The sequence below is a fragment of the Doryrhamphus excisus genome, chromosome 7 (genome assembly GCF_030265055.1).
Source record: "Doryrhamphus excisus isolate RoL2022-K1 chromosome 7, RoL_Dexc_1.0, whole genome shotgun sequence".
Classification (NCBI taxonomy): Eukaryota; Metazoa; Chordata; class Actinopteri; order Syngnathiformes; family Syngnathidae; genus Doryrhamphus; species Doryrhamphus excisus.
In genome coordinates, this window is record NC_080472.1 from 7,731,862 (window position 1) to 7,743,071 (window position 11,210).

The 11,210-nt window shown below is 43.8% G+C and overlaps 1 protein-coding gene across 1 annotated transcript; it reads right to left on the reverse strand.

The window, feature by feature from the left end:
* Positions 1-862: 862 nt before the first annotated feature.
* On the reverse strand, positions 863-10,331 carry vamp2 (vesicle-associated membrane protein 2). Its single transcript, XM_058078368.1, has 5 exons — positions 9,871-10,331; positions 6,509-6,608; positions 6,182-6,340; positions 5,839-5,890; positions 863-4,644 (listed from the first exon to the last, which is right to left on the reverse strand). Coding segments are annotated over exons 1-5 (330 nt in total). The 5' UTR covers positions 9,873-10,331; the 3' UTR covers positions 863-4,627.
* Between the last annotated feature and the right edge of the window lie 879 nt (positions 10,332-11,210).

Below are 11,210 nucleotides of genomic sequence, written 5' to 3' on the forward strand. Positions count from 1 at the left end.
AATGCATGCGTGTGTTTACCCAAGCCGTGTGTGTACTTGTACCACGCCAGGCTGCCATTTATGCTATTTGTCTAGTCGGGGTTAAACAAGCTTGGGGGCTTCTGGAGGGACTCTTTCTGCTGACGTCCGCTTCAGATGTTGTGGACTTGTAAGGACTCTCCTCCCGCTGGGGCTGAGATTGGCAAGCAATCCAAAAGCTCCTCGGTGGAAGGGCCCCGGGGGTGGATGAGCTTCCTCAGGATCCTGTGGGGCTGTCTCGGTTGACACTCCTGACTCGGATACATGGGAGTCTATGCGTCTTACAGATGAAAAGGCATTCAATGGCGTTTCTTGAGCAATCCTGTGGGGAGTACTCGGACTGTATGGGATACCGTACCACCCAATTCAGGTGGTCAGAGCTTGGTCCGCAGAGCTTGTTTGTCATCCATTCTGTTCATAACCTTTGTGCACCAATTGTCTTGGCGTATCGGGGGTGTTGAGGAGATCTGGTTTGGTGGCTGCAGGTTCAGGTCTCTGGTTTTTGCACATGATGTGGTCCTGCGGTCTTCATTGGGCTGTGATCTTCAGCGTTCAATGGATCCATTTGCAGCCATCTCCGGGTTGGGGATGAGATCCTGCCCCAAGTGAAGTTCACGTTCTTCTTCTGGAGAGGTGTTCAGGGCACGTCCGACCGGTAAGAGGCCTTGGGAAGACCCAGGACACATTTGAGAGACCATGTCTCTCAACTGGCATGGGATTACTTCAGGATCCTAAGTAGCTGGGGAGAGGGAAGTCTGGGCTTCCCTACTTAGGCCGCCCCTGACTTTGGCTATAGCGGAAGAAGATGGATGGCTTGAAAACAAAGCACAAACGAACCAAGACACGGTTTTCCAATATACATATATTTCATGATGTTCATCAATATAATAAGACATTGATAGATTTACACTACAATTATTTTATACAATTTAGTTTTCCATTCAGTTTCCTCTCCTCTACGTCGAGTCAACCTTATTTATTAGAGTCTAATCCCATACCGAATGACAGCACAAGAAACCTATCAATAAATAAAAGCAAAGCAAAACATCCAAATGAAATAAGCCTGAGAACATTGCCCGTGATCCTCCAGTCCAGTCCCTCCAGAAAGGCCAGACAAACAGGGGCAATGTGGACCTTCATCACAGAACCTAGTCCCAAGAGAAATTAAAGTCTTTCCTCAAAAATATAAATACAATATTGTGTGGATACAAACAAGCTTTCTGGACAGTTCAAGGTAAAATGACTTTTTTTCCTCCCTCCCTGCCTTTCGTGTTCTTGACCAATCAGTGCTTACACACAATAATACCAAGACATTGGGAGTTGTTTGGTAATTAATGCCAAACATAAAACATGCTTCCATATAGTACACAGAACATTCCATCCCATCCCATCCAGCGAGCGTTCAGAGACTCGATAGGTTCCCTCCTAAAATGCTGCATTCCTCCCATTTGGGGAGTGATGCCCCCCCACATTGGCTTCGGCCACTCACATCCCCAAATGAACGGAGTGCAGCTTTTTCATTTGAGATAACAGAACAGCTCCTAAGGACGGCATCGTCTGATGACTGACAACAACAACAAAGAAAGAAAAGGTGCCACGCTGTTAAAATATTCGCATACCTCTTTTCATACAAGACAGGAAAGCAAAGTGGAAACGGAGCACTGGCTTCATGTTCTTCATTGTGATCAAACTGGTTAAGCACTCACAGGACAAGAGCTGGATCTATGGAATAACACGTGTGTCCTACCCCAAGCCGTATCAGCGGCACCTTACACATTGGGAATGACGCTCCACATTTAGAGTTGGCGCTTTTTTGCCCCTCCCCATTCATCTTGGTAGACTGCTAAAAGCAAACAATGTAGGACCCCCTACCATTCCAAAAAAAGTCCCTATTACTACAACCGCTGCAGATTAGCCGAAGTTCCTTTAAACGTCTTTGCTGGGGCTCCAAAAATGACTCGACTATTTTGGTATTCAATTATTGATCAGCTTTGGAAAGCCTTTCTTGTGATATGTCACTAATCACTACCTGTTTGTGTGTGGTTCATATTGATTTAGTCTGTCTTGGACCTACCCCATTACTCGATTCATCGTAACGGTTATGGACGAGGAAGTTAGTGTCCGTCCTTGTCCTTCCTGTGGAGGTTGGCACAGACGAGGAAAAAGCAAGGTTGTGTTACTATTAGTAAACTAATAAAAGTAGCTTTGTGGAGACTTGAGAACAGGTATGGGAGGTTTCAGGTTTCAAGCATGCGGTATTCACGTTTGGTAACCAACATGTGGCGTGGCAGTGTAACTGCACACTCCTCTCCACTCCTTTGTGATGGTAACGTCGGCACAAGCGCGTGAATGAGGTCTTTGGTCATCTTTTTGTTGTGTTTGCAGGTCGTTGGGCTTGTGGCCACTCTACATGTGTGTACTACAGCGGGCCAGGAAACAAACGTGCCTTCACTGGAGAGATTTAAGCGGCCTAATCTGTCGGGATAAACTGGGGATATTTGTGGGACAGAGCTATTCTAACACACACCATATTGATGCACCTGACCTCGCTGCTTGCTAACGTAACCCCCCCCCCCCACAGGACTACTAAGGCAAATAGACTGGATTTGAACTACGGTACGTGTGACTGAGGCTGACAGCTAACGCTAAACCGTGTTTCCTATCCATGTGAACGTTTGCAGCTAAAAACAAGAGCTAATCTGCAGTTTATGAAGGATAACTAAAGGGGATGCATGCACAGTCCAAACCACATCACGGTTGTACAACCATTCATGTAAGGGTGCCAGTGACGGACAGAACTGCAGTACCCCCCCCCCCCCCCCACCATACCCCCCCGTCCCCACCCCCTCTTGGTTGGCAGTGTTTAACGACGCACACTACAGTTGAGTTACAAAAAAAGACTGCAGACAGACGTCTGGTTCACACAAAAATACACTATAAGAAAAATAGAATCTATTACATTAAAAAAAGAAAAAATGATGCCTTCATTATCGGGAGAATCTGATAAGGAATGCTTTGATTTGTTTCGGGGGAGTTTGTCGCTGATTTACAAATAAGGCTGAATAGTTTGTTTCTGTGCTCTTCATGGAGACGTCTAGCGCCTCATTCCACCTGCTTATTAGCTTTTTATGCATCTTCAGTAATCCCTCGTTTATCGCAGTCTATTGATTCTGTAATAGGTGCGTTATTTGTAAATTAAATGTGTTCTGGTGTCAGAGGTGAAGAGTTTCAGTTTCAGCGCAAGATCATCGTTGGATCATTCAAACCTGCAATAAAAGGCGTCTGGTGCTTACAGTAAACATTACTGACGCCTCATCATCTTCTTTTGAATGCCTTATATTTGTCATGTTAGCCGTTTTTATACTTGAAAATGCTTCATTTAGGCAGAAAAAGCTTAATAACAGGTGTTACACCATGATTTATGAATATACTCTGGACTTGGCGCGGGACTACTGTACTTTTTCAACCTCTAGTAACTAAAAGGAGACACTAAGGCTTTTAAGTGCGTGTAGGATGAATTAGTATTATACGACAGTGTCGTTCTAGCGTACAGTTTGCTAACATGAATCACCTGTAGCACTAAATAAATCAACACCCTAATCCTCTCCCCTTGTAAATATTTGTATGACGGACATTTTTTGGAAAGATACTTACATGTGCTACAGTTAAGAGCATTTGCACTAGACTGCAATGAAGGAATGTTTTCGAAATAAGACACTAAGTAATAAAAAAAGAAACATCTACAGACATTGGTCCAACGGTACTATGGCAGTTTTTCAAAGGATTGGGCGTTCAAGCATGCTGCAGGACCAACAGAGAGACGTCGAAGAGCAGAGGTTACGACAGAATGGTGAGATTTAAAAATCGGGGGAGGGGGAATTCATGCGTTAGTTTGTGTTGCGTCGGCAATGAGTTCCATCTGGAGATGGTGACCGCTGAGGGTTTTGTTCCGAGCATGTCGGGTGGTGTGGCTTATTTGGATTGTGGACGAGCAGCGCACGTACGTGAAAGACGTGAAAGTCAGCATTTCCTTACTTAAACGGAGGAAAACGCCACCAGCATGGGGACCGACGGCTGATGACAACATGCAAGATACACACTTTGATTAACAGGCAATAGTTGACGCTGAAGCATACAGAAAATGAATACAAAAATTAAAAAATACAAAATGCACACACACGCACATACACACGCACACACACCTACAAAACAGTATATATCAGAATAAAAGTCTACAAATGACTAGATAGGTATCAGTCATGTAACAATTAGCAATACCAATCCTTGTTTCCTTTTCTGTTGTTGCATCATCACAAGTGTTAGGCTCTCGGTATGGCAGGGTAGAGAAGCCGAGAGGATCCGCGATGGACGGACGCAAGGCCGCACACTCACTGGGGGGCGCAAATATCTGGACGGGGGGGTCCGGGGGCGAGGTGGCGGACGTGAGGGAGGGTTTAGGGGTGTTACATTGAAGCTAATCGGGGAAGATACATCATCTTTAAGTAATTACGTAATTATCTGGGGTCCCTTTTGTCATGATTTTCGGGGAATGGGGGAGGGGGGCGTAGCAAGGAAGTTGGGCTTAGACTGGGGTAGGAAGCGAGTCTTCTTAGGTGCTGAAGTACACTGTGAAAAGAAAGAAATGATATCAACCACAATGTTAAAGCACCTAGGGGTGTCCCGATACAACAATTGGCTGATACGGGTATCGACCCGATACAGCAACTGTGGTTATGAGCAGACTTCTTTAAGCCCTTGGGGTATATTTTATCCACAATGTAGTGGCGGCTAGGCATAACTTAGCAAACTTCGACATGACTCACCACCAACAGGGACGGGCTTGTTTGCGTTACAAAGAATTTTTGCCATGCCGTTTCTCACGCTTGATTCCAGACAGCCGTGGTCCTACAGAAATATCGGGAGTATTGGGATGCTTATGATGGAGATTTTAGATGCAGGCCGATATACAATTTGATACGCTTTTTGCTGATATCAAAAGTGATATCAGATCGGGACACCCCTGACCATGACTTTGTTCTTATTATGAACAGATCAGTAGTACAGTGGCACCTCAGTTAGCGTAGCTTTTGTTGAACTTCAAACATTTCAACTTGGTTTGTGTACATTTTGCATTGAGCATACAATATAGCGCACATCTTGACATGTTATCAATACACAGCACGAGCCCAACTGTGTTCTTAATGGATTTTTTTTAAAATCACAAAACCTTGTTAGCAGTCTATTAGCATGTAGCATGTAGTTCTTTGCTAACCAACCATTGTGCCTCGAAAATGTTCACACAAAATGCGTTTATGTGCATGAAACAATTAATAAACACATAGCAATGAGGAATTAAAAAGTGATGCATCAAAATGTAAGGGTACTTTGACCTTCACTGAAGATGTGATTGTTGACAAAGACACAACGCCACCTTCCTGTTTTGCCGTGAGTTATTTCTTCAATTCAATAGTGTTCCTAATGCTACTACTATCAACTTTCTTTGGCTCCGTTTTGGGTTATTTGGTAGCGTGACCAAAAGAAAAGATGAGACTCGAGTTGAAGAAATAACAGGAAGGTGGTGTCCGTGTTGATCTCGCCGCCACATAGCATCTTTGGCAACAATCATGTCCTTATGTCAATCATGAGTTGTTTTCGGCATGGAAAACTACAATCGTGAAACTCGGAAAAGGTATTTTGTGTTTTGCGTTCTGGAACAAATGAATTGGACTGACTTCTTATGCGAAAAATTAAACTTTTCGGTTTGAAATCCTTGACGCCAACCAAGGTTCCACCGGTATAAAAGTTGTGCAAGATGCTTACCAATAATGACAATGAGCACAATCACGCATATCACACCCAGGATAATCATCATCTGTGGGCAGAAAATGAAAAAACAAAAAGTGTGTTAAAACAACATTATCCTGAAAATGAACATGACTTAAAAGACTGCATCCTATTGCGTCAGTTTCAAAGCAATTACAACCTATCCTTCTCATAAAGTCCAAAAGTAAGACAATTTACTCAAATTACACAGCATAGAGCAGCATACATCATAACATTATTTTTCATTCCAAATCTGAATAAATTCTTGTGAAAAACTATTCTTTGACATTTCCTCTTCCGCCTTTGTTATCACATATTGCTAACATTTGCACGGCCCTACCTTAGCATTCTTCCACCAGTATTTATTCTTCAGTTTTGCAGCGCTGGTCTCAAACTGAGAGGCACCAGCCTGCAGGGCATCAGCCCTGTCGTCCAGTTCAGACAGCTTCTGATCACGCTCCAGAACCTTGTCCACATTTACACGCATAATGTCCACCACCTAGGGAAGAAAGACACACACACACACACACATACATACACATTGTGTACTTATGGCTTCAAGAGGTATCACTCGTAACCAGTGGTGGATTTTGTTCAAATGAGTCATTCAAACAATGGATGTGTTTTCTAGGATGATGAATGATGCTCAAGCATGACTCCTTCTCACCTCGTCCACCTGTGCCTGCGTCTGCTGCAGGCGGCGGTTGCTGGTGAGGTTGGGAGGCTGATTCCCTCCCTCTGGTGCAGGGGCTCCAGCTGGGGCAGACCTAATGATGGCGGAGAGTAACGGTGGTCAGCACGTTTCTGTGCGAGTTGTTAACAAAAGACACACTTGACCCCATGAACAGAGCCGCAACAATTAGCTGCTGATTACCAAAACCAAATATTCACACACAGCTTTGGCTTTGGTAAAGAGTGGTGGACATGTTTGCCTCTTTTCTGGTGACTGTTGGTGTTTGGCTCACATTGATTTGGTCTGCCTGGGGTCCTAACCGATCACTCCATTCATCAAAACGGCAAGCTTCAGAGGAATCGACTAAGAAAATAACTGCTATAGCTACAGCCCTACCTATGAGAATAGCAAAGGATTGCTCTCCGTTAAAAAATGAGTCCACAGCCAGTGCATGCATGCATTTTTTCCCTATTTTGTACTGGCAGGAGTGCAGAAAGAAAAAACACCATCCTAATTTAAGACATGGTCACACATCTTCCTCTTTTCTGTGCCAAAACACTTAAAAAGAGGCAGCTAAGAATGCACATAAAGGGACGCACCTATTGTGCCCATAAAGCCCATTCTGAGAAAAACCTGCAAATTAACCAAGCCACAGTGACATTGTTATTATTATTGTTACGCCTAAGAAGTACGTTACTGTGTTGTGACACCTCACGACAAGACACTGGCTAGCTACTACCATCACCACACACTCGCTCACAATGACTCAGGTCACTAGTGCAATGTAGTGCTGCATATTTTTGTTTTGAAGCTTGGAAAAGTTCAAACTGAAAATCAGACATGTGAATGACAGAGAGCAGACTGTGATAAGTGACAGTTGCTTCAGGGTGTGTACCAACTGTGCATGCCATGCCAGGCTGTTGGTGCACAAGACATATCACAAACCAATAGAGCAACGTACAACGCACATCCCACTGCTCATGGATTCCAACATGTTTGTCACCCATACACAGCCCTCTGCTTTTCACGTTTTCACCTCAAAATGGACTCCACACAGGCAAAACACACCCGACCCCATCTGAAACCGAGTGCAGATATCCAGTGCTATTTACCGATTGATCAAGCAATGCAACACATCTGTCGATCACATGTTCCAATACTTTTGTTGACATGAAAAATGGATGGGTTCAAACTAAAGGTTGTGCATCTGATCCAGATGTTAATTACACCTGGAAATAAAAGCTGAAATGTCACAGTCATTTGCAACTAGTTCAACATGCTTCATTTAGCATACTGAATAGACAGATTCATCATCACAATACTCGTCGTGGCTAAGCTACACCACTACTGTGAGACAAAACTGTGTATAAAGGTCACCTCAACACAGACACGCATCACTAATCCTTCAACAACAATAAATCCTATTGGCTAGTTGGCCCGACCGTGCCGCTGGACCCCACTAGCTGCCCAGTTGGAGACTCTGGGCAATATGGAAGACTATTTGTAGTATCTAAGGTGTCCTTGCGTGCTATGATTATTGGGGAGAAATCTTAAGGAGAAATATATAACCACAATTAAGAACACTATGGATGTGAAGTCCACGGCAATCTTTCAGTCATCATTTGCTGTGTTGTGTTCACATTAGATTCTGTATGTGGTAGGGAGGTCGTTAGGTCGTGAGGACGTAATAACAGCTTTAGGATGAAGTATGTTGTACCAGGGCTGCAACCAACCATTGTTCTCTCAGTTGATTCATCTGAAGCTTGTTGTTTCGATTAAATGGAGTAATCGGTTAGACCACATCGATATGAACCAAACACAGTTACAAAAGAGAAACAACCACATGGGCATCTGAAATTAGAGGATATTTTCATTTTTAAATAAAAAAAACAATGAGTCAAATATGAAAATAGTTCTGTATAATTGATTAATCAGCAATTAATTCTTGAAGCTCTACTTTGTTGTTAACCCTGTTAATAAGCACGTTTGAAATAAACAGTTACCATTCACATGGATGGCAAATAACATGCAATTGCTAGCACATTTTTCCAGATCAGATCTCATAAGGACACTTGCTGTTGGTAAAGGTGTCATATTCCTCTCTCTACAGTCCACCATCAATCTACGGTGGAAGCTAAATATATGCAGCCCCTTTAGACCTTTAAAAATAGCCTGCAGGTTCCCATTAAATAAATGGCTCGGGCAAACATATACCATAGATAGATGCCATTTTCTAGTACAGCGTACACAACTAAGTGGATTGTTGGGATCCTGGCTGTCATGAGCTCAGTGCGTGGCTTTCAGCACTGGAGAGAGGCATTTCAGAACTGGACAGCGCCACTCCAGTCTGGACCAGAATCAGTTTGCTCCCAGGCTCTTTGACGGCCTACAACCTTCAAATCCTTCAACCCTGTGTTGCCTTCCTTTCCGGGTTGAGGGGCAGCACTATGCAGGGTGGGGAGGCTCCTTGTCAGTAGGGTGGATTTAAAGCAAAAATGGACCATCCGTGATGAAATAAATCATGCAGGGCGAGAAGTAAGGGCTATTAATAATGGTGTCGGGGTGTACTCTACTGCCGGTTCACCATATGAAAAAATACGTTTAAAATCCCATTTTATCAGCAGCAGAGAACCACTGTGAGGGTTGGAGTGGAATGTGGTGATATAAAAAACAGACAGCTGTCCACCCTAGCGCGACGATCGACGACAGCAGCGAGGCTAGGCTATCCCCCCACCCCCCACACTGGAAGGTCCAAATATCACGACAAACTAGGCCCGGGCCTAATTTACAGCTAATAAAAATATTGTCCGTGTCACTGTTTACGCCATATTTGTCAAAAATGCCCCGCGATTCAGGTGTCACATGATGCTTGTTGGCTCGTGCCATGCAAATATGGCTACTTCAACCCAACCATACGTCCTTGATGTTTCTACAAATAGAAACATTGCCTATATGCGCTAAATTAACCTCTGGGAAATAGTCGGCAAAAGCAAAAAAAAGAGGTTATCTTCATGTGTATTGCGCCACTGGTCGATGGATGAATTAGCATGTAATGACACAATCGACGTCCTTTCAAACAGAACCGGTCCGAACTGGAAAAAAATGCGTGCGTGCTGGCTGCTGTTAGCCGAGGCAGGAGATAAAGCGTATTTGGGCTTTTAACGTAATAAAATCCTAAGAAATAGCGAGATTAAACACAAACACCAGAGGTGCTTCTGTGCGTTCCAAGGTTAGACTGAAGCTTTCTTTTAATTTGATCACGGTTGGGATGTCATGCCGCCTAGCAGCGATACACGCGAATGCCATCCATGTACGTAAACACACCAAAAAAAAAACAAAAACGACGCGATACTTACATTTTGTTGTGTGTGTGGGGTTCTGTTGGCAGCTGTGCTGAAATCCGGGCTGGAAATGTTAGCTAAGTGGCTGGCAGATGGAAGTGGATTGCCTGCTGCTCTCCTCTCTAGCCTCTGGCACCCTTTGGATGCTTTAGTGGCGTTTCCCTGCCTATATAGCCGAGGAGGGGCACTGCCTTGGATCCGCCAACGAGGTGCGTCCACTCGCTATTAAAATGCCGCCTTTTTCTTCTTCCTTCACGACCGTACAGGCAGAGGAGACGCGAGTCGGAGCAGTAATGAAGGAAGAACAAACACTTTGGATTAGCTGGACGAAGATGGCTCAGTGACGTCAGCCATGCCAAAATGGGTGGTCTCGGATTACAATGACCTGTTTTAATACTCCAAACAAGCCGATTTTAATGTGTGAATTGTTGTATTAACACATTAAGTATTTCCACCCCCAACAATTGATGTGTTGAAGTCGTGGTGGGGTTGGAGGCTAACATAAAGAAGCTTATTCAGGGTGGCAGAGGATCTGTCAACAAAATGGCGCACCGAGAGAGGGGGCGTGGCCAAGAGCGGCGTTTCACTAACATGGAGTGGCCAAGAAACTTAATTTACATTATGAGTTCATTAATTTACACTGATGTATACTTAATTTACACGATTGTTGTCCAAAGTCTGCTTTCATGGATGATGAAGGACAAAAAATATTCACAATTGAGAGGCTGACATCAGAGGATATTGAGAATTTTACATTTAAAATTGATTAATCAAATACAAAAGTAGTTGTCGATTAATTGGAGAATCTATTAACCATTGATAAAGCTTTAGCTGTACATATTACTGTACTTGTGGGTAGAGTTGGTACTCACTAATAGTTATGATCAAACAGTAGCAGGTCCTTGCTTGGACATTGGACACACTCTGTAGACATGTCCCACTAAATTTATCAAAACAAAATACCGGAGGTTGCGCATTATTATATATTATATATTATATGCAAGGCTGTATTATATGCTTGGCTGCACGATGACGGCCATACAGATGGGTGTCTTCCCACAGGCTAAAAACAAAAACATTCATTCATTTTCTACCGCTTATCCTCACAAGGGTCGCGGGGGTTGCTGGAGCCTATCCCAGCTGTCTTTGGGCGAGAGACGGGGTACACCCTGGACTGGTGGCCAGCCAATCACAGGGCACATATAGACAAACAACCATTCACACTCACATTCATACCTATGGACAATTTGGAGTGGCCAATTAACCTAGCATGTTTTTGGAATGTGGGAGGAAACCGGAATACCCGGAGAAAACCCACACATGCATGGGGAGAACATGCAAACTCCACACATAGA